The sequence below is a fragment of the Kogia breviceps genome, chromosome 20 (genome assembly GCF_026419965.1).
Source record: "Kogia breviceps isolate mKogBre1 chromosome 20, mKogBre1 haplotype 1, whole genome shotgun sequence".
In the NCBI taxonomy this organism is placed as follows: domain Eukaryota; kingdom Metazoa; phylum Chordata; class Mammalia; order Artiodactyla; family Physeteridae; genus Kogia; species Kogia breviceps.
Window position 1 is genome coordinate 21,832,783 of NC_081329.1, and position 24,077 is coordinate 21,856,859.

The 24,077-nt window shown below is 39.0% G+C and overlaps 1 protein-coding gene and 1 pseudogene across 1 annotated transcript in view; both read right to left on the reverse strand.

Annotated features, from left to right (window-relative positions):
- The window catches only part of TEX15 (testis expressed 15, meiosis and synapsis associated), a 50,621-nt gene extending 33,026 nt beyond the window's left edge, over positions 1-17,595 (reverse strand). Inside the window, 2 exon segments of the mRNA XM_067022531.1 lie at positions 9,671-9,836; positions 17,457-17,595. Of these exon segments, the coding sequence (XP_066878632.1) occupies positions 9,671-9,836; positions 17,457-17,595 (305 nt within the window).
- On the reverse strand, positions 3,617-5,705 carry LOC131747442 (galactocerebrosidase pseudogene; annotated as a pseudogene).
- Positions 17,596-24,077: the final 6,482 nt, after the last annotated feature.

A 24,077-nucleotide genomic window follows, 5' to 3' on the forward strand; every position in this document is an offset into this window, starting at 1 on the left:
GTCAACAAATGATGCTGGGAAAAATGGATATTCACATGCAAAAAAGTGAAACTGGACTCCTATCTTATACCACTCACAAAAACTTAACTCAAAATGGATTAAGGACTTAGAGGTAATACCTGAAGCAATAAAACTCCTGTAAGAAAACATAGGGGAAAAAGTCCTCCTTGATAGTGGTCTTGGCAATGATTTTTTTGGATATGACATCAAAAGCACAAGCATTAAAGAAAAATCAACAATGAGACGACCTCAAACTAAAATGCTTCTGCATGGCAAAAAGAAAGAGTCAAGAAAAGGAAAAGAGAACCTACAGAATGGGAGAAAGTTTTTTGCAAACTATACATCTGGTAAAGGGTTAATATTCAAAATACAGAAGGAATTCATAAACTCAACAGCAAAAACAATCTGATTAAAAAATGGGAAGAAGACTTGAAGAAACATTTTTCCAAAGAAAATGTACAGATGGCCAAGTACATAATAAGGTCTACACATCACTAATCATCAGGGAAATGCAATTCAAAATCACAGTAAGATATCATCTCACACTTGTTAGACCAGCTATTCTCAAAAGACAAGATAACAAGTGCTGGTGAGGATGTGGAGAAAAGGGAACCTGGTGCATTCTTGGTGGGAATGTAAACTGGTACAGCCACTATGGAGAACAGTATGGAGATCCCTCAAAAAATTGAGAACAGAACCACCATATGACCCAGCACTCCCACTCCTGGATGATGTTTGAAGGAGACGAAGTCACTGTGTCTCAGAGATGCCAGCACCCCCACACCCACTGCAGTGCCATGCACAACCGCCAAGATGTGGACGCAACTAAGTTCGACAGATGAATGGATAAATGTGGCATATATACACAACGGGATACTATTCAGCCACAAAAAGAAGAAAATCCTTCCATTTGCAACAACACAGATTAATCTAGAGGACATTATGCTACGTGAAATAAGTCAGAGAGAGAAATACCAGATGATCTCGCTTACATGTGGAATCTAAAAACATCAAGCTGATAGAAACAGAGCAGAATGGTGGTTTCCAGGGTCTGGGGAGTGCGGGAAATGGGGAGGTGGTGGTCAAAGGGTACCAACTTTCAGTTATAAGATAAGTAAGTTCCAGGGATCTAAGTTACAGTGGTGACTATAGTTTATAATACTGTATTATATGCTTGCAAGGTGCTGTAAGAGTAGAGTTTTAATGTTCTCACTGTAACAACGACAACATGGTAATTGTGTGAGGTGAAGGATGTGTTAACTAACCTTACTATGGTAAACATTTCCCTATATATGTGCATCAAATAATCATGGTGTATGCCTTAAACATACACAATGTTATATGTCAATCATATTTTAACAAAACTGGAGGAAAAAAAGATATTTTCTAACTCACACAAAAGTCCAGAGATAAGGCAGTATATAGCTGCTCTAAGAAATTACCGCACAATTGGTGGATTAAAACAAATCAAGTTTGTTATCGTACAGTTATGTAGGTCGTAAGTCTGACATGGGTCTCATGGGGCTAAAATCAAGGTGTCATCTAGACTGCGTTTCTTTCTTAGGCTCTAGGGGAGGATCTCTTTCCTTGTTGGCAGAATTCAATCACCTGCAGTTGGAGGACTGAGATCCCAGTTCCTTGCTCGCTGTTAGCCAAAAGCGATCCCCAAATTCCAGACAATACGTGCGTTCATAACACCTTTCCTGCATCTTTAAAGCCAGCAAAGGCAAGCTGAATCCCTCTCATACTTTTCTTTCTTCCTTCAGTCTCTCACTCTTCTGTCTTCCTCTTAAGTTTTTAAGATTAAGAGCTCATATCATTAAATTGGGCCCACACAGATTACCCAAAATAATCACCCAAACTCAAGGTCTGTGACCTCAATCACATTTTCAAAGTCCTTTTTGTTAGGTTAAAGGTTGTGGGGATCAGAGTGTGGGCATCTTTTGGGGGAGCACTATGCTGGCTACCACAGGAAGAATCTGAACTTATTTAGTCCCTCAACAATATTAGAAACTCAAGTTTCTTTTCCTTGACTCTCTACACTGCTGTCCATAGCTTTATTTTTATCTCTGTCTGGCTCCTCTTGTGGTCATAAGAGAGCTGCCAGCAGCAACTAGGCCTACCTGCTCCCTTGCCCACAGACACCAACAGAGACACTGACTTCACCTTCCCAGGATTTCCAAGAAAGCCTCATACTGTGTTATACCGAACCATATCGACTATGCTTGTACATCAGGAAACCAACAAAGGCAAGGGGAATGGGACAAAGAAGAGTTTAGACTAATTATATGAGACAATCTAGAACTATTAGGGAGACTGCAGTCTACTCGTTTGGTTCCCCTTTAGACATACCCTTCTTCCAACACTTATACTTCCAAAAATGCTCATGCTCACACGGAGCAAGGTCAATCCACCTCACAAAAAGGGAACAATCCAGTCTCATCGAGTTACTGCATCTAACTTCAGATCAATGATGTAACACGCCTTCCCTTCAGGTGGGTCTGGAGGTAGACTCATACAGTCAACATCCATTTAGGCAGCATATGGTTACAAGGTTAAGTTACCAACACAAAAAATAAATTGGTGAAGAAAATGTAGAGTAACCACAATTAAATTTAGAGAAGTGAAGAATGACACAATGGTCAGTGTTAATTGGCCCTCAGCACAAAGTATATCCTTCTAGAAAGAAATAACTAGGATTCTTGGCCCTCAAAATTCCAAAGGCTAGGAGAACCATAGCATGATCTTGCTTAGACAATGGTTGTTATTAGGAATTCCAGTCTCCTGGCAACAAGCCTCTGAGACCCTCCCATTTCCCAAGGCCCTGAATTTAGAATGGTCTTTACCCACTGCATTACCATTTGAAACTATCCATTTCTTTCCACAGACTGCATTTAAAATATATCTTTATTGCATAAAGTTGAGTAGTTCCATTTACCAGGTAGAAAATGCTTAAAAGGAGGTATCTGGGAAAGGTTGAAGGCAACAGATTTGTGCTTCATACTTACTTCAGATTTGCCTCATACTTATCTCTTGTTAAATCTCCTTTCTTTTAAACCCATATTCACACTAACTTTGGAAAAGATCAATTCTTTTTTTTAAAGCAATTATACTCCAATAAAGATGTTAAAAAATTTCTTTAATAAAAATAAAATAAAGGTAATATGAACAACAATTTTAAAAAGCAGTATTTCCAGTGTTCTTCAGCTTCCTGTTAAGGCAGCATTACCCACAACGAGGATACCAGCTCACTAGATAGACAGTCAGCATGACTAGATACATCACAGTGATGATCAAGTCCTTGTCATCTGCAAATAAAATGATGAGAACTACCTCAGCATTAACACAAGGCTTCGAGGTCTGAACACCCAAACCACTCTGCAGGATGGGACCAGTGTACCTAGTGTCCTATCTACGGGACATATCAGGTCATATTAAAGATTCATCTGTTTCCCCTTGGAATTCTAAAAAAAAAAAATCTTTAAGATGATGAAGCAAAAATATATTTTTCTCCTCATTTACTCTCCATTATTTATAGCTTCCAAAAGGCTCCTATATTGATCCATCAAAACCAGAAATGGCTCTGAACCAAAACCAAAAAGAAAGAAAATCCAGAGAGCATTCTATGGCACTGTTAGTATTAGTGTATGGCTTCCACACGAAAGTTGTCAAACTGTGCAAATTCAAAGGAGTGAGTTCCAATCGCGGCCCAGCCATTGTTCAGGAAGTTCACAGAGACGTTTTTCCAGAGAGGCTTGCCATGCAGCGTGCCAGAAGAGAAACCACCATTAATAGTTAAAGTGAGTGTATACCATTTTTTTGCTGTAACGTCAGCATGTCCTGAAGTATATATGATCCATCCAGCTAGATCACCTGTAACTCTGTAGGTTCCGTTTGCAAAAATCCAGAAGAAAACTCCCCTGGCACTTCTAATCAAAATACCACCTTTATTCACTCTTCCAGCAATGAACACACCTCCCTTCTCAGGGGTCTCTAGGTACACATCACTCTTTATAGTCAAACTGGACCATTTGTAATCTCCTATAATACCGATGGTGTTGAGTGCATCAGCAGCCCAAGTAATGGGCCTTTGATTGAGAACCTGGCGCAGTGTGAAGCGATGCTCTCCGGGGTCTTCAACATTCATAAAGTATTCAAATACACCAGTCTGATCACCAAAATTCGCAGCTTCACTAAAAAATGGGTAATCGACATTGAAGTCATCCTTATAGACACAGGGAAAGGGGTGGGACTTCGGAGGCAGCAGGTAACTTGCCTTTGCTGCCGGTGGTGAGCATGGTGAGTGTGAACAGCTCGTCCTCTTGCAGTTCCAGCATGAAGCTGCCACTGCTGTCTAGGAGCCACAGAGAATCCAGCTGTTTGAAAGGAAATCTCTCCGACGGCTTTCCAAGTTTGGTACACCACACCTGCAGCTCTGGTATTTTCACTAAAAGAACCCTTAAGAATGAAGGTAGCAAACTGTTGTGAAACACTGAAATAGGGAAGAAGTGGCCATATACACATGGAATGTTTATGACTCATAGTTTCAACAACGATGGTGAGGTTAACTAAGCCATCCATCAGAGCTACATAGCTTCCTCCTTTTCCTAAATGGCCAACTGTCTTCAGGTAATACCGACCTGGTTGAGAAAACTGAGTGGTACGAGCTGATATCCAGATAGGAGCTTCTACTACATAGTGCCCTCTCCATGGCTCCTGAGCAGTCATCAGTCCACAACGCCCATATGGCAACCGTTCATAGTAACTAGCCACCAAATTCCAAGCAATTGTGGCAGTCATGTAGCCATTGATATAATTCTGATTCAATACGCAACCCCAGCAGCCTGCACCCACACCACTATTTAAAGTGCTAAAATCTTCAGAAGACCAAAGCTTCTTCGCGGTCAGCCTAGCATCCCTTACTGTACGGGTCCCAGGGTAATGAGCTCCTATAACATCGATCACCTTCAAGAGCTCAGAGTCAAGCAGCATAGAAGCAGAAATGGGCTCCCAGAGATTATCACTCGCTATGATTTTCACTTGCCGGAGACCTTGATAGTTCAGCATTCTTCTTAACACCTTGATATAATTGATGTCAAATGCCCTCTCATTCCAAATTCCGATATAAACAATGTCCAGATCATGATAATGCTTGGTGCCCACAATCCAGGCCACGACATAGTAGGCAGTCGGCTGAAGATTTACATAAGGCCAGTTGAAACCTTTCCCCAGCCATCCAGGGAACGACCATGGCAGCCCCATGAGTGTGATATTAGGGTTCCACTTCTTAGCTTCCTTCATTAACCACTACTCATATCCTCGGAAATAATTCTCATCTAATGCATAGTGCGTGTGGGAGCGCTCGGTGCCATCTGCTGTCTGCCCATCACCACCTATTTCAACTTTTAGAATATGCAAAGAGGCACCGGAGTTTGGCTTAAAGAGATAATCCAGTATTTGAGAACGATAGGGCTCTGGGTAATTTACTAGAAGTCGGGAGGGAGGTTGCTCCGCCGCCGCTGACCGCTCCGATGCCGTCGAACTCCCGGCCCAGCCCGTCGGAGTCGTCGAGCACGTATGCGCCGCCGGGCGCCAGCAGCGTGCACAGCAGCAGGGGCACCGCGGCTTGGCCCGCCGAACCCGCGGCGGCCGTCGTGGCTTTCACTCGGCGTCGCCGGGAAGCCTTGGAGTAGGTGCTCCGCCATTGTGTGGGTCACATGACTCCGGCGCCCACGGAGGCAGGTCCGCTTAAAAAATGAGTTCTTTACTTCAAGCTAATCTTGCAAAGCTGATCTGTGAAACTAGGCCATAAGTACAAAGGATTTTTTTTTTTTAACCAAAAATTTTAAAGGCCTCCTGGATCTAAGCAGGAAATGGGCAGGGCACTTTAATATCCTGAATTTTTTTTGTACAAGTTCCCCCCAAACCACAGCCTCATAAAATACATGGTCTGTGCCCCCACGTATCACCAACTTCCCATTTAGGAACAGTGAGGCGTCCTTATTGCCCTCCTTCCAAGCTAAATCCATACTTTAGAATCTTCCACTAGCAAGTGGAAGTACCAAGTTCAACACCAGTACCAAGTTCCTAGTACCAATACCAGTTTAAATGCTATCGACTTCAAGTATGGAAAACCATTCAAACTGGCTTAAAACTGAGTTAACTTCTTTTTTAAATAAATTTATTTATTTACTTATTTTTGGCTGTGTTGGGTCTTCGTCGCTGTGCGTGGGCTTTCTTTAGTTGCAGCGAGAGGGAGCTACTCTTCGTTGCAGTGCGTGGGCTTCTCACTGCGGTGGCTCCTCTTATTGTGGAGCACGGCCTCTAGGCTCATGGGCTTCAGCAGCTGTGGAACGCAGGCTCAGTAGCTGCGGCGCACGGGCTTAGCTGCTCCGCGACATGTGGGATCTTCCCAGACCAGGGCTCGAACCCATGTCCCCTGCATTGGCAGGCAGATTCTTAACCACTGCGCCACCAGGGAAGTCCCGAGTTAACTTCTTACAACAAGAAATTCAGAAATCAGGCAGCGTTTATCAGTTGACTTATTCCACAGCTCCAGATGTTTTCAAGGATTCAGGTTTTTTCCATCTCTCTGTTTTGCTGTCATCACCTCGAGGGTCATCTAACTGGTATCGTCATTATTCCAAGAGTGCGGGCATCAACAGGTTGAGCAACATGCTTCCTTGTTCACAGAGACTGGCTTCTCTTTTCCAGAGACTCCCCCAGCCCACAAGCCAATCTGTCCTCAGTGTGTCACTGGCCCAAACTGATTTAGTTCTGCACCCTCTCACGGAACCAATCATTGATAAAAGTAGATGAAATTAAGCATGGATGGCTCAGTCTACTCATCTGGGGTAGAATGTAAACTGAGATGCCAAGTACAAATTTAACCACAGTGACAAGATAGATACTGACAATTTTTTAAATGATACCCTTTCACATAAATTTGAAATGTTTAAAGGTAAGTTATCATAAAACAAAACAAAAAAGGGTCAGACTGATACAAATAGCACAATATACTTAAGAAGAAGTGAATTCAGTTCTCTTTTACCCATTAAGACCAGTTCAAGTTCTTAACTCTTCAGAACATCTCTCAAGACTCTTACAAAGAATACTCAATCCTTCACCTATTTACCTACCTCTTATAACATTATTTTATGTTTAGCTGTATGTCTTCTCCACTGGAATGTAAACTCTTTAAGGCTGAGGAGAAAATATTCATTTTTCTCTGAGGGTATCAAATACAACATCTGACACAGTAGGCATTCAAATGCTCAATGAATGACTTAATATACAGATGTTTAGATGATTAATGTGTTTTTGCTGATTTTACACTCAAGAAGTGGTAGATGCAATGTGGATAAAAAGTGGAGACTGGCGAGTTCCCTGGTGGCCTAGTGGTTAGGATTTTGGGCTCTCACTGTGTGGCCTGGGTTCAGTCCCTGGTTGGGGAACTGAGATCCCACAAGCTGTGCAGCACGGCCAACACAACAACAACAACAAAGATGTGGAGATTGGTACCTTTTTGGAGCTACTTGCTTTTGCTGAGTTCACAGATTTATAAACTCCTCTAAGGGGAACAATAAAAAGAAAAGCTAGAGGCAGTCAATGTTATTAATACTTTCTCTTTTCATCTCTCCATCCTATTTTTCTCTTCTGCTAACCAATTCTGATTTTTCCTTTTATTTTTTTTACCTGTGCCTTAAGGCTACTTAAGGGTACTTTCTACCTTCATTGATTTAAAACAATGAAATAAAAATGTAACTTAATTTAACAGTTAAGTGCTCACTGTGTTGCCAGACTCAGTTCCATACTGTGGCCACAAAAAACAAATAAGATAAAACTCATAATGTAGTAAGGGAATCAGACAAAACCAACATAGTGTGGTAAGTCGTGTAAAACGAGTATAAAGTACTATGGGAGATAAACGAGTTTGTCTAATTGGGCAAATACCTAAGAAACCAATAAATCCTATACACTTAGTCATTCAGAATGTTCTATCAAGTCTTGTATTGTTGGGTAGTTGTTCTAACTTTTCTGTAATGTTAACAGGGAGAAATAAATGGTTGAAAATTAAGTGTTGGGGGCATTATGAAAAAGGACACAATTTTAAAATGCCTAATATAACCAAAATCAAGGAACAATGCAAGAATTCATTTTTGATCAAACTACTATTTCAATCTGGAAGGGGCAGTGTATAGCCAGTCCATTCTACTTTTGCTCAAAACTGTGATTTTTAGATGAAAAAATATGCCATCAACTAATTCTGCCATTCTCACCAATTTTCCCCAGCAGACAAGAAGTGGGGTAGCATGTCTGAATCAAGAGGAATTGATTCTAAAACAAAAAAAAAAGACCAAAAACATCCCAAAATGAGTTCTAAGTGTGGGTCCATCAAATTATAGTTATGTCCTAAGTTAAAAATGCAAAATGGTGAAGGAGGCAAGTTCAGAAAATGAAAATGCTAGAACTGTGTTCACACAGGATCTAAACATATTAAATACAAAATGTTTACAATGAGAACTCTGCATGTGCTCTTATTTTTTCTTACTAAGATAACATAATGGGGCTTCCCTGGTGGCGCAGTGGTTAAGTATCTGCCTCCCAATGCAGGGGACATGGGTTTGAGCCCTGGTCCAGGAAGATCCCACATGCCGCGGAGCAACTAAGCCTGTGCACCACAACTACTGAGCCTGTGCTCTAGAGCCTGCAAGCCACAACTACTGAGCCCGCGTGCCACAACTACTGAAGCTCACATGCCTAGAGCCTGTGCTCCACAACAAGAGAAGCCACCACAATGAGGAGCCCATGCACCACAACAAAGAGTAGTCCCCGCTCGCCGCAACTAGAGAAAGCCCGTGTGCTGCAATGAAGACCCAACGCAGCCAAAATTAATTAATTAATTAATTAATTAACGAACTAACATAATGGAATGTGCCTTCCCAAAAACCAGAAGGGGTACTTTTTAAAAGTTAAGTGTCAGAAATTGTGGCTCTAGTGGAGTAGTTGGAAATAGCCAGATACAACTCTGCCAAATTAAAACATCAACTCAGTCTCTGAAGGACTGAGTCAAGGAAAAAAATTCCGTTCTAAATATTTTAAGTGCTATTTTATATTATGCAGGAGGCACAAGGATCTACAAAATGGCTCCTTAATAAATGTGCTGATGTATGCTTCTGAAAAACTTACAAAGATTTAAAAAATTAGAAGGGGGGCTTCCCTGGTGGCGCAGCGGTTGTGAGTCCGCCTGCCGATGCAGGGGACACGGGTTCGTGCCCCGGTCCGGGAAGATCCCACATGCCGTGGAGTGGCTGGGCCCGTGAGCCATGGCCGCTGAGCCTGCGTGTCTGGAGCCTGTGCTCCACAACGGGAGAGGCCACAACAGTGAGAGGCCCACGTACCACAAAAAAAAAAAAAAAAAAAAAATTAGAAGGGAGTGTCTGAAGTCTGGCTACATTAATGTGCAGAACTTACTAACCAAATCTCACACTTAGCTTTTTACTATTACAAAAGGCTATGAGATGGCAACAAAATAAGGAATAAAACACCTCTGTATTTATTTTCTTAGTAATACTTATCAAATCTCAAATGGCAGAAATAACAGATACATATAAAACCTCACAGCAAAAACAAACAAAATCTCAAACTTTCTTAAGTCACAGTAACTTACCTCTTAGAAATAAAATTTTTTTCCAGCTCCTCATTGTGAATCAGTTTTGTATCTCCAAACTGCCACGAAGACCGTAGATCACAGCTTACATCAAGCCGGCACTGATTAAGGGTATCGTGTATGAAACTATACTCTCTAGTATTGGTGCAACAAGGTGACAAGTAAACTAAAAATAAAGAGAAGGGCAAGTGGTTATTTGTGTTTAAAATGATATCGTTGGGACTTCCCTGGTGGTACAGTGGTTAAGAATCTGTCTGCCAATGCAGGCAACACCGGTTCGAACCCTGGTCCTGGAAGCTCTCACATGCCACGGAGCTACTGAGCCCGTGTGCCACAACTACTGCAGCCTGCGTGCCTAGAGCTTGTGCTCCTCAACAAAGAGAAGCCACTGCAATGAGAAGCCCGCTCGCCGCAACTAGAGAAATCCCGTGCACAGCAACGAAGACCCAATGCAGCCAAATAAATAAATAAAATAATAAAGTAAAATGACATTATTGTACATCTGCACAATGACAACTGTGTATCAATATAAGACACAAAATAAACAAATATTTGGAATTTTCTTTAACCATCTGGAGGCATATTTAAGATTCTATAACAGTAATACAGACTTCCTATACCTGGTATAAATGAAAATATGAACCTTATTTTTCTCCACTACCTATTGGGAGTTCTTAAAAGTTGACACAGATATACTAGATAGTACTATAATTCAAGTGACTTGTTTTCAACTTAAGATGTACAGACTCTGTAACATACACTGCTACACAAACCTGGTAGCTACTGTTAGTGCACGAATATTTCTTGAATTTCCCCCAAATAAGGCAACCTATATACCAGTAAACGGGTTATTTTGACTTGCAAAAATACCAGAACATCTCTGTAAACTCTCGGCTGACGTGGTGGCCTGACTAAGAGGCACACTCTGAGAAGACAATAAACAGTGTCTTGAGCATTGCTATATTAAGTAGATGCATAAAAGAATAAAATCCTCAAGGAAGAGGACTCAGAGAAAACTGCGGAATACAGCTGATTCTTGTTATTTGTGAAAGGTATAGTCTATTAAAGTTGCTGCCAAGAGTGAATTAGTGAATACTGAACTATTAGTCTTAGGAGAAATACAGGGTTAGGTTCCCGTCAGCCTCTGGGCACATTTTTGACAACTGGAATGCCATCTGCAGTAGTAAGTTTGTTTGCCAACATCCCAGTACAACAAGCCAGTCTAATCAGGGATGGAAACCTGCCACATAACCTTTTCCTGTATAACACTTAGCAGGTGTCTTTAAAATTCTCCCCCAGCCTCCTGTTCTGCAGAACCTGCCTACCTGCATCCCTTACCCCCTTTTGAAATGTGTGAGCCAGCCAGCACTAGCCAAGAGGAAGCCAACATTTTCCTGACCCTGGGGACCATGACTGTCAGTCTCTCTGGCTTTCTGCCTCACAACAGTGCTGCCCAGTGTAGCTGATGTGACACATATTTTCTCTGTAAGGCACATCATAGACTCCTTGAGCTTAGGAATACTAGACAGCATTTCAGCATGACATGGTGGAGACCACTTTAAACGGAGACATCACCGACAAAAATGCAAACAACACAGCACTAAGTAGGTGACGAAATGGACGCTTACTTATAATGAGAGTTGGAGCAAGATGCAGAGCTCCATCTCATCTGGCCTCATCTGGGAATGTGTGCATCAAGTGACTCAAATTTTTCACCACTCGCACGTGTCTGCAAATGACTGTGAAAGCACTGCGGCTGAGTACTGACGCTGGGGTTACAAGCAAATTTTATCAAGTAGGAGAATTTGCAAATATGGAATCTATGAATAATGAGGATCAACGATATATATAATTTAAGCCAATTTCCATGTATATGAATCTAATTAACATAAACAATAGTCCTATGTATTTAACAATCAACAGAGTAAGTTACAACAATGGCAAAACTAATACAAAATATTACAATCCTGTTTATTAAAAAAACCTCATTCTTCATCCCCTTCCCATCTTAAATTCTATTATTAAATTAAAATAAAATTAATACAAGTAAAACTAACTTTCGCTTTAATATTTGTAACAATTGTTACAAAGTTTGATCATTTCATAAGATATGAGATATGATTTTGTGCATGTGTGCCTGTGTTTAACTTCTTATTTTGAAGTGAATATAGATCACACAACATTCTTATAGAGGCCCTATATACCCTTAACCCAAACTCCTCGGTGGAAACATTTCACATCATTATAATAAAATATCAAAACCAGAGAAATGACACTGGTATAATCTATAGTCCCCATTAACACTGTACCAGTTTTATGTGCAGTTATGTGTATGTGGGTAGTTCCATGCAATTTTATCACATATGTAGACTCATGTAACAACCACTATAATCAAGATACACAACTTTTCCACCTCTCATGCTACTCCTTTACATACAGTCATACTGGTAACCCCATACCTCTTCTCTTCCTCTCAATCCTGGAAGCTACCAAACTGATCTCCATCTCTATACCTTTATCATTTCAAGAATGTTTTGTAAATGGAATTTTGTACTTGCAACCTGTGGAGACTGGCTTTTTTCATTCAGCGTATTCCCTGAGATCCAACCAAGCTGTTGTTGTTCCAGTAACTCATTTTTTAAAACTGCTGATAAGTATCCCATGGTATGGATGCATCATACTTTAACCACTCACTTATTGGAAATCAGGGTGATTACCGATTTCTGGCTATTACAAATAAAGGTGCTATAAACATTTTTGTTTGAGTTTTTGTGTGGACTTAAGTTCTCATTTCTTTGGGATAAATGGTCCAAAAGTGCAATTGCTGGGTCATATGGTAGTTGCATGTTTAGTCTTTTAAGAAACCATCAAACTGTTTTTCAAAAAGTGGCTGAGCTATCTTACCTGACCATCGGTTGCATGACTGATTTGGCTTCTCCATATTCTTCCTATCTTTTGGCATTGCTATTCTTATTTTAGCTGTTTTAACAGCATGAAATGACACCACGCTGTGGTTCTGATTAGCATTTCCTTAATGGCTATGATGTTGAGCATCTTTTTGTGTGCTTATTTGCCATCCATACCTCCTCTTTAGTGAGATGGTGTTTATTCCTTTTGCCTGTTTCCTGCTTGGATGTAACACTCTCTTTTCTCTTACTATTGAGTTTTGAAGGTGCTTTATATGTTCTAGATGAGAGTCCTTGGTTAGATTTATGATTTGTAAATGTTTCCCCCCACTCGTAGCTTGTCTTTTCCCCTTCCTAACAGAGTCTTCCACAGAATAAATGCTTTAAATTTTGATGGAGTCCAATTTACCACTTTTTTTTTTGGATTGTGCTTCTGGCCTCATGCTAAGGACTTTTCATCTAACCCTAGATCCTGGAGATGTTTTCTTCTAAAAGTCTTACAGTTTCACATTTTCCATTTAAACCCGGGATTCATTTTGAATTAATTTTTGTGTGATGTTAGGGTGAAATTTTTTTTTTTTTTTTTTTTTTTTTTTTTTTGCCTATGGATAGCTTTCAATTGCTCTAGTGACATCTGATGAAAAGACTACCTTTCCTCCACTCACTATACCCTTGTTAAAAATCAATTGAAAGGAAACCAATTGAGCACATTTGTGTAGGTCTATTTCTGGAATCTCCATTCTGTCCCACTGATTTAAGTGTCTATCCCTTTGTTAATGCCACAGTGTCTTGGTTACTGTAGCTACACAGTAAGCCTTAGTATTGGCTACAGTAATTCTAAACACTTCTATTTCAAAATTGTTTTTGCTATTCTAGTTTCTTTGTCTTCTCATGTAAAAATTTAAAATTTATTTATTTATTATTTATTTTTGGTTGCGTTGGGTCTTCGTTGCTGTCCGTGGGCTTTCTCTAGTTGCAGAGAGCAGGGGCTACTCTTCCTTGTGGTGCACAGGCTTCTCATTGCAGTGGCTTCTCTTGTTGTGCAGCACGGGCTCTAGACACGCAGGCTTCTGTAGCTGTGGCTCGTGGGCTCAGTAGTTGTGGCTCACGGGCTCTAGAGCACAGGCTCAGCAGTTGTGGCACACGGGCTTAGTTGCTCCGCAGTATGTGGGAATCTTCCCGGACCAGGGCTCGAACCTGTGTCCCCTGCATTGGCAGGAGGATTCTTAACCACTGGGCCACCAGGGAAGCCCCTTCTCATATAAATTTGAGAACAAGCTTATTTATTTACAAAAGGTCTTGCTGGGATTTTGATAGAAACTGCAACAAATCTACAGATAAATATGTGGAGGACTGACATCTTCATTATGTTGAGTCTTCTAATCAATAAGCACAATATACCTCTCCAATAACTTCGAATTTCTTTGATTTATTTCATCAGCACTTTGTGGTTTAAAGCATAAAAATCCTTTATATATTTTATTACTTTTATATGTAAGTATTTCATGTTTTGAGCTATTAGAAATGGTATTATCATTTTGATTTTCATGGGTTCTTTGCTAGTATATAGAAATTCAATTTACTTTTGTATTTTGATTTTGTATTCAGTGACCCTGCTGAACTTGTTAGTTCCAGGGTTTTTGTCTTTTTCTTTTTTGTAGGTCCCTTGGGATTTTCTATGTAGACCATTGTGTAACCTTCAAATAGGAACAGTCTTATTTCTTCCTTTCTAATTTCTATGCTTTTTATTTCATTTCCATGACTTTTTGTGCTGGTTAGAATTTCCAGTACTATGTTGATAAGAGTGGTGAAAAAGAACATTCTTGCCTTCTTTCCCTACAGAGAAAACATTCAGTTGTTCATCATTAAGCATGATGTTAGCTATGGGTATTTTTTATATACTTTTTATCAAGCTGAGGAAGTTCTCTATTCCTAGTTTGCTGAGTCTTTATCATGAATGATTTTTGTCAAATGCTTTTTCTGCAAAAATTGATATGATCATGTGATTACTATTATTTATCCTGTGAATACAGATTGACTTTCAAATACCAAACCAGCCTTGCATCCCTTGAATAAAACTCTCTTGGTTATAGTATATAATTGATTTTATACATTGCTAAATACAATTTCCTTATATTTTGTATAGGATTTCTGTGTCAAGGTTCATGATGGATATAGGTCTGTAGGTTTCTTTTTTTTTTTGTATTACATTTATTTAGCTTTGGTACCAGGGTAATACTGTCCTGATAAAATTATTCTCTCCTCTGCTATTTTGTGGAAGAAATTGTAAAGAATGTGTATTAGCTGTTTTCTTTAATGTTGAGTAGAACTCTCCAGAGAAACCATCTGGGCCTGGAGATTTCTTTTCCAACAGTTCCTGTGGGTTACTTGAACATTTTTTAAATGGCATTTTATTTATCGTGTTTTTATAAAAACTTTTTAATTCTGAGATAACTGCAGATTCATATGAAGTTGTGATGTATAATAGAGAGAGATCCTACATCCTATTCACCCAGTTCCCTTCAATGGTAACATCTCACTTTATACTTGCCTTAAATACCTCCTCTACATATACCGAGAATCACATTGAAGAATGTCATACTTTTTGTTCCAACTGTTAAACATAATTAAAAAACTCAAGGCTTCCCTGGTGGCGCAGTGGTTGAGAGTCCGCCTGCCGATGCAGGGGACACGGGTTCGTGCCCTGGTCCGGGAAGATCCCACATGCCGTGGAGCGGCTGTGCCCGTGAGCCATGGCCGCTGAGCCTGCGCATCTGGAGCCTGTGCTCCGCAATGGGAGAGGCCATAACAGTGAGAGGCCCGCCTACCGCAAAAAAAAAAAAAAAAAAAAAAAACTCAAGAGGAGGACTGTCTATTATATTTCCCTATATTTTTACTCTCCTTCATTCTTCCTTCATTACAAATGTTCCCAGCTTCTCTCTTTTGTCATTTTCTATTTGGAGAACTTTGTTTAGCCATTCTAAACTAAGATCTACCAATAAAAAATTCCTACTTTTACTTCATCTGAGATTGTCTACTTCAGTTCTATTCCTGAAGAATATTTTTTCTGGGGACAGTTCTTTTCTTTCTGCTCTTAAAAAATGTTGTGCCACTTCCTCTGGGCTCCATGGTTTCTAATAAGTAATCTCCTGTCATTCAATTTTTTCCCCTATAAATAACATTTAGTTGCTTTCAAGGTTTTTTCTGTTCTTAGTTTTCAGAAGTTTGATTATGATATGCCTTGTCATGGACTTCTCTGGGTTTATCGTGTTTAGGGTTTATTCAACCTTTTGATTGTATAGGTTTATGTCTTTTGCCAAGTTTGGGGAATTTTCAGCCAGTATTTATTCAAATACTCTTTCAGCTCTATGCTCTCTTCTACTTCTGGGGGCTCTGAGGACAAAGATATTAGGTCTTCTATTATTATTCCACAGGTTTCTGAGGCTCTGTTAATTTGATGTGTTCTCTGTTGTTTAGGCTGGGTAATTTCTGTTACTTTATCTTCAAATTCACTGCTTCTTTCCAAAGTCTTCTTGATTCTCCTCTGGAACCCATCCAATCAGTTTTTTATTTCAATTATTGTATTTTTCAGTTCCAAAACTTATACTTAATTCTTTATTACATTTTCCATTTCTTTGTTGAGATTTTCCATTTTTTCACTTGTTTCAAGAATGTTTGTAACTGCTTGTTGAAACATCGTTACGATGGCTGTGTTAAAAGCCTTGTCAGATAATTCCAACATCTGTTTTATCGTGATGTTGGCATCTGTTGACTCATCTTTTCTCATTTGAGTTGGGATTTTACTGGATGTTGGTATGATGAGTGATTTTTTTAATATCTTGGTCATTTGGGGTATTGTTAAGAGACTCTAGATCACATTCAATCTTGTGGTTTAACAAGCCTCTACTAAAACTAAGCCAGCAAGGGACTGTGCCAGTAGGGAAAGGCTGGGGGTGGGGAAGACTCTGACTCTACCACCAGGACGTCCTGGCTCTCCACAAGGTCTCCACGGACACCCTGGGCTGAGGGGGTGCGGCTCTCTTGTTACCATGAGAAAGGGGTACAAGTCCATGCTCCTGACTCAGCCTCCACTGACACTGTGGGAGGGGGACAGATGCCTTGTTACTGGTGTGTGTGACAGAGTCTAGGCTCCCCACTTGACCTTCACTGACTCTACTCCCACTGAGAAGGGGCAACTCATCACCACAGGGCAAGAGTGGAAACCCACTGACACTGAAGGGGCATGGGATAGCAGAGAAGGGAACGTATGAGGTTCCAAGAAGGGGAGAGGCACAGGTGGAAGGGGAGAGGCACAGGTGGAAGTCTAGGCCCTCCACTTAGCCTCTGCTGACAAAGGTGTAGGGCCTATTTCTTTTTTTCCCCCTAGTGTTTTGCAGGAATAGCATGTTCACTATCAAATAGGTTTCTGTCATTCTAGGATACCCCATTCCCAGTCCCTGGCAAGACAGAACAGACTTTTCTTAGGGCTTTTTGTGTCTGTAAAAGTTGGCATTCCTGGGTTGTGGTCACCCAATCTGAGACATGGAGGAAACAAACAGAAAATCCAGAGAACTTAATGCTACATCAGTCCTTAACTCCCAGGGTCCCACACTGATCCATCTTCTCTCCACCTTTCAAAGTCTTCTTATGTTTGTTTTATGTATGATGTCCAGTGTTTTTAGGTATATTTAGTGGGAGGGATAGGAGACATGTGTCTATTTTATGTTGTGTGGAACCAAAAGTACATGTGTATTTAAGGAATTAAAAGCCTGACTTAACCTAATTTTATGTAGAGTCAACATAGAAGATGAGCATAAACTAAGAATCAGAGAAATATAGTAACAGTTATGAAATAATCCCATCTTCCATAGAAATATTACCTTTCCCAGCTGTCCTCCTGATCTTGGGAATGGTGAATTTTTTCAAAGGATTGACATCTATACCAGTAACAAATAAAGGTTCAGTAGTTGAGTTCATTTTCCATAGCATCTTGTATTTAGCAATCTCTTTCATTTCCATTTTGCTGGTGGCCTAAAATCAACCCAAAGTTATTAAACAAAAGGTCAATAAATACGTAAGAGGCAATGGCAGTAAAACTATTTAAAAGTTCTTACATGAAATTGAATAAAGATATATTTTTGGTCACACTCACAACAGATTTCAATCTCAATTTGCCAGGTTACCCAAAAGAGAAAATGAATGAACAATTTTGGGTTTTATATAATATAAAAATATTTATTTTGTAGTTTCTAATACACATTTTCCTTGCAATTTAAAGCCTGTGTGTTTCCGAAAAGCTTAATAACATCCAAACAATTTCTGTTAACATTTGGTTAAGCTCTTGCCAAGTATCTATTTTTCAAAGTGTTTTTCCTATACACTTCTGTGAATTGAATGATATTCTCTAAATTAGAATCTTTGGCTTTGGGAGAAACTTATACAAGTTTTAAACCAACTATTGCATGGCTATCCCTACAACTGATAGCCTAAAACAGTCACTATCACTCACTGGCTATTGTTCCACAGTATTTACTACCAATGGATTAAGACATCATATATTGTTATACTACTAGTAACATATTCCTTTTCCTTACTCCTCCTTTCAACTCTTTTCCCCAAACATACACACACATTGATTAACCTTTCAAGTAGAACTCATATTGGATATCAAAGGAAAGCTATGGTGCCCACACACAGAGAAATATATGCAAAGATATATTTTTCATACCATTTCATAATATGTTTCCTGGGCCTCCTGATACCTAACAACTGCTTAGTTCAAGCATTAGATCACAATCCAAATTAAGAGGTGCCAAAATTCTACAGAAGGGTCACAAAGGAACAGATTCTAGCGAAGGTTCACAAAGGATTATTACCCACAACCCCCACTCCTTCACCCTTTATGAAAGGTGATCTTGCAATCAAACGTGGATCAGAACAGGGAACAGACCAAGACCTCTAGAAAGAGAAGAAAATCAGCCTTTCTCTCATCCAGTCACGTGGACAGACACTAGTGGTGTAGCCTACTAATAAGAATACCCTTAACATATAATAGCTCCAGAGATATTTGTCAAGACTGCCATGTTCATGTGGAAGTTTAATAAGGTGGAAAAGGGAGAAAAATTTACTTAGAATAACTTTTATTACAAAAAACTCTTCAATTCATCATGTTCTATACCTACTGCACGCAAAGGTATACAGCCATCAGTTAAATATACTTTATACTTGAAGAGTCTCATGGTGTGACAATCAGTATTTTCTTTAACTATAGTAAGATGGGTGATATTTCAGCTATATGGTTCCTTAAAAAATGTTTCTCTAGTAGAATTTACTAATAAAGTAAAGACTTCTGAAATTGACTCATTTTGTTCCTCAGTGCTCAAGATAATACTTAGCCACAAAGTAGCTATGTTAAAAATCGTCCGATGAAAGATGAATATTCAGGGAACAATGTATTCAACATCCTTCATTAAGTAAGTTGTACCCAGCAAGTTTTCAAATATAATCTTTCAAGTAGGAATAATACCCCTTTTACTTCGGTCCAAACAAATCAGCCACATTAAAGTGGTAACAAATTTATATATTTCTTCACGCTTATAGATTACAGCCCCCAAACCACTTATTTATGTTATTTATTTTATATACATGTGCAAAAATATATCATGTTATATATTGCAAAATATATACAATAGTCCTATAACCATTATCTATATAGTGATATGTATTATTTATTTTTCTATGTATAAAAATGAAATCACAAAGTTTGAATCCAGGGAGTTCATGCTATGGCTGTGCTACGGGGTCCTGGATTATTCTAGGTGAGAGTAACGAGAAAAATCAATACTAAAAGCTTCAAGAATAGTTAATGCACAGGACACTGAACTTAGTAGGTCCTTAACAGACACTAAAATGGATGAATGAACTAAAGATCAAACAGAGAAACCAGAAACAGAAAGCTTCCCCAACAACTAAAACATCTATTCATATAGGTCCTGAGAGTATGTATATTATGAACAACTATAAGTCAATACATTTAAAGATTACACAAAATAATAAATTCCAGGAAAAAATTTACTAAAGTTGATTCAAGAAGAAATTAAAATAATGCATCACCCTATTACTACTAAAAGGAAGTTAAATTAATAGTTACAAATTCATTCTAAAAATAAAAATGATGATATTACTATATCATAAATAAGCCAAGTACATCCCAGAAATGCAAGAGAGATTTAATAACAGGAAATGGGTATATTTCATTTACTACATAAACCTATTAAAGGAGAAAAAAATCAAGTGATTATCTCAACAGATGAAGAGAAAGCACCTAATCAAATTCCAAATTCACTTATGATTTAAAAATAGTCTTAGTAAAGGAAACATTCATAACTTGATGACACGTATCTGCCGAAAATTTATAGCAAACTAGTAAATGTCTGACGCAGTACCTTTTAAATTTAGAATAAAACAAGGATACCACTATCTCTGTCTCCTTTTAACAGTGTCCTGGAGGTACTCACAAGGGCAAAAGACAAGAAGTAAAAGGTATAAAGGAACTAAAAAACTAAAGGGGAAAGGAAAAGGGCTTGGGAATTTCTGGGAGTGACAGAATGAGTCTAAGCTTGTAAGAGAAAACTCAGACCCAAATAACAGATGAAGAATGAATTTTACTTAGGTAAAAAATCATAATGATTCAAATTTTGGTTCTACTATTAACTAACTATGCTGTTAGGCAAAATATCTAACTTCTCTGAGACTAACAGTATCCATAGCTCACATGATTGCAGAAGCTGGTAAAAAACAACTGCACACTATGAACTGTTAGTGATATCCTGAAGCCTATAATGTGGATGCAACTTACAGAGTTTGTCAAGAAGCAGTATTGTAAAGATAACTAGGTTAGAAGTCAAGTGATATTGGTTCTAATTCTCGATCTACAATTAACTAATTAACCTTAGTTAATCAACATGTCACTAACTTCCTTTGCAGTGCATTACTCTGCTTGCATTATGAACGCTAATACATTCTTCAGAGGCAAGTTAGCAGCAAAGGAATAAATCCCTTTTATGTCAAATAGCCAGTCTAAAGACTTAAGCCTCTTAAAGTTTATCTTAAAAGAATATTTGTACTGAGTTTCCTAAAACTATCATTAAAAATTAAGGACCTGAATGCTTGAGACCACTGGTTATGGATTAGAGATTACTAAATAAACCTGCAAAATCTTTTACCCGCTTACTATCAAAAAATCTTTAATAATAGAACTTGGTGTTTCAATTGAACAACTTAGAGAGCCCTAGAGTTTCTTTAATAAGACTCAACTGCTATCAGTTATGAAAAGGTTTCCTAGTATAAGGCAACTCAAGAGGACTGTAGCTACATGAAGCATCAGTGAGAAAGCTTTTTTTTCAGTTCTCGTTCAAACTTCCACATTAATCAGCTGGTTGTCAACTTACCTTTAACATCTCTAAAAGTTTGCTAATCTCTTTTTAACAAAAACAATGACTCAGTTTCAGGATTTTCTGGCAAATGACACTGCTCTGTTTTATTTTTACAATTACCTTTGATTTGTTCCAAATAATACCGATTTTCTACTTATTTTCCATCCCCAAATATACTTAAGTTAAAAATAAGTCTATTATAAAATATTAAAGACACTATTCTAACGATGATATGCAGACATGGCAAAGACCATCCCTCTTCCAGTAATCTCAGGAAAGAGTTCCTGATGAATAAATAAATGACGAATAAATAATGTTCTTGAAACCTGAGTCACAAACACATAAATTCTAAGTTCTTCAGCAGAGTTCTAAATGGTTAGAGTAAGAATTACTTCCGATAAAAGGTTAAATCATATCATATATATGATACACTACATACACATTTAATGAGATTAAGTCAAGAATCCCCCAGTTAATAAAAATAGAACTACCATACGACCCAGCAATCCCACTACTGGGCATATACCCTGAGAAAACCATAATTCAGAAAGAGTCATGTACCACAATGTTCACTGCAGCTCTATTTACAATAGACAGGACATGGAAATAACCTAAGTGTCCATCGACAGATGAATGGATAAAAGAAGATGTGGCACATATATACAATGGAATATTACTCAGCCATAAAAGGAAATGAAATTGAGTTTTTGTAGTGAGGTGGATGGAGCTAGAGTCTGTCATACAGAGTGAAGTAAGTCAGAAAGAGAAAAACAAATACTGTATGCTAACACATATATATGGAATCTAAAAAAAAAATGGTTCTTATGAACCTAGGGGCAGGACAGGAATAAAGACGCAGATGTAAAGAATGGACCTGAGGACACGGGGAGGGGGGGGGGCAACCTGGGACGAAGTGAGAGAGTAACACTGACATATATACGCTACCAAATGTAAAATAGATAGCTAATGGGAAGCAGCTGCACAGCACAGGGAGATCAGCTCAGTACTTTGTGACCACCTAGAGGGGTGGGATAGGGAGGGTGGGAGGGAGACACAAGAGGGAGGGGATATGGGGATATACATATGAATATAGCTGATTCACTTTGTTATACGGCAGAAACTAACACAACATTTTAAAGCAATTATACTCCAATAAAGATGTTTAAAAAAAAAGGCAAAATTAAAAACAACAAAAAAAGAATCCCCCAATTAAGACAATATGATGTCAAAATGAAATATATTTTAGTCCAACTTTTCACTTCATAGATCAGGGATTGGCAAACTATAGGCTGTGGGTCAAATCTAGCCCATTACTAGTTTTTGTAGGGCCCACAGCTAAATGACTTTAAAAAAAAAGGAATATGGGCTTCCCTGGTGGCACAGTGGTTGAGGGTCCGCCTGCCGATGCAGGGGCCATGGGTTCGTGCTCCGGTCCGGGAAGATCCCATGTGCCACGGAGCGGCTGGGCCTGTGAGCCGTGGCCATTGAGCCTGTGTGTCCGGAGCCTGTGCTCCTTAACGGGAGAGGCCCCAACAGTGAGAGCCCCGCGTACCGCAAAAACAAACAAACAAAACCCATCTGTTAAATAACTGCCTTCTTTCACTTAAAGAATGTTATGGACCTTTATTTGTCCATTAATTTGGGCAGGAGCAACTGGCTGAGCATCAGATCGTTTGTTCTTATTGATTCCAGATTCAACATCCATGAAACCATTATTGTGTGTCACATATCACATTCGATATAGTTAGAGATTATTCGAAAGGTTTAATGTCAACACTTTGTGAACATACACATTTAAAGAAAGCTCGGGGCTTCCCTGGTGGCGCAGTGGTTGAGAGTCTGCCTGCCGATGCAGGGGACACGGGTTCGTACCCCGGTCCAGGAAGATCCCACATGCCGCGGAGCGGCTGGGCCCGTGAGCCATGGCCGCTGAGCCTGCGCGTCCGGAGCCTGTGCTCCGCAACGGGAGAGGTCACAGCAGTGAGAGGCCCGTGTACTGCAAAAAATAAAAAAAATAAAAATAAAAATAAAGAAAGCTCGACTTCATTGTAGTAACTTTGAAAGTTCTATTCTTAGTCCTCTCTCAAGTTCTTTAACTTGAGGTTTAGCTATGGGTGACTTGGAGCTCTGGAGGAGAGAGGGACATCTGGAATGCCTAAATGCAGAACAATGATAATCGTAAAGTTGTTGTGTTTTTTTAAACTGCCCCTCAGTCTTATACACAGAAGGTGGAAGTTATTAAATAAAAAATGTTTCTGGATCATCTCCACTCTCTTCACATAAAGTTAACAGAAAACTAGAAATAAAATAGCAAAGGAGGTTCAAGAATAGTTTTATTTTGCTTCTAATTTTATTAAAAATGGCCATTAGGACTATCTCATCATTTCTTTTCCACTCATCATGTTTACTTTGCCACTGCCAAATCTCAGAATCTTTTAGAAAGAGCACCATGTGGAGATTATCAAATCCTTTTGGAGAAGATGAGCCATCTGTTGAGTCCTAGTTCCCTGGAGGGCATTATTCTAAATCAAGACAAGGGCTTTTAACAGCTACACAGTAATTCTAGTAGGTACCTGGACTCACTACAGAAAAAAAACAAGGAAGATTAAAAAAAAAAAGAAAAGAAAAGACAAAGCAACAACCCCTAGAGAACAGCTCTGCTCTTCTCATACTTGTTTTACTTAGGTTTAAAAGATTTTAGACAAGCAGAACTGCGTGCTTCTGAAATCAGTGCCCATATCAACCACTTTCCCAGAAACACGCTGTATCAAAAGAAAATACCTTACGTTAGAATGCACTATGTCTTTAAACTCGTAGAAATTTATAGTAAAACGTTACTTACTTGAACTATTCAGGGAGAATAAAATCTTACTTCCTTGGGGTGATCTTAACAAATATATTATGGAATGTTACCAAGTAAAAATCCGAGAGAAGCTCTCAGATTTGTTTTGAAGACTTTACTAAGATTGAAAAAGCAATTTTTCCCCAAATGCAAAAAAGTCTAGAACTAATCATAGTGACCACTTAAAATATAAGGGAAAAAAATATAAATTGTCAGCCCCAGTT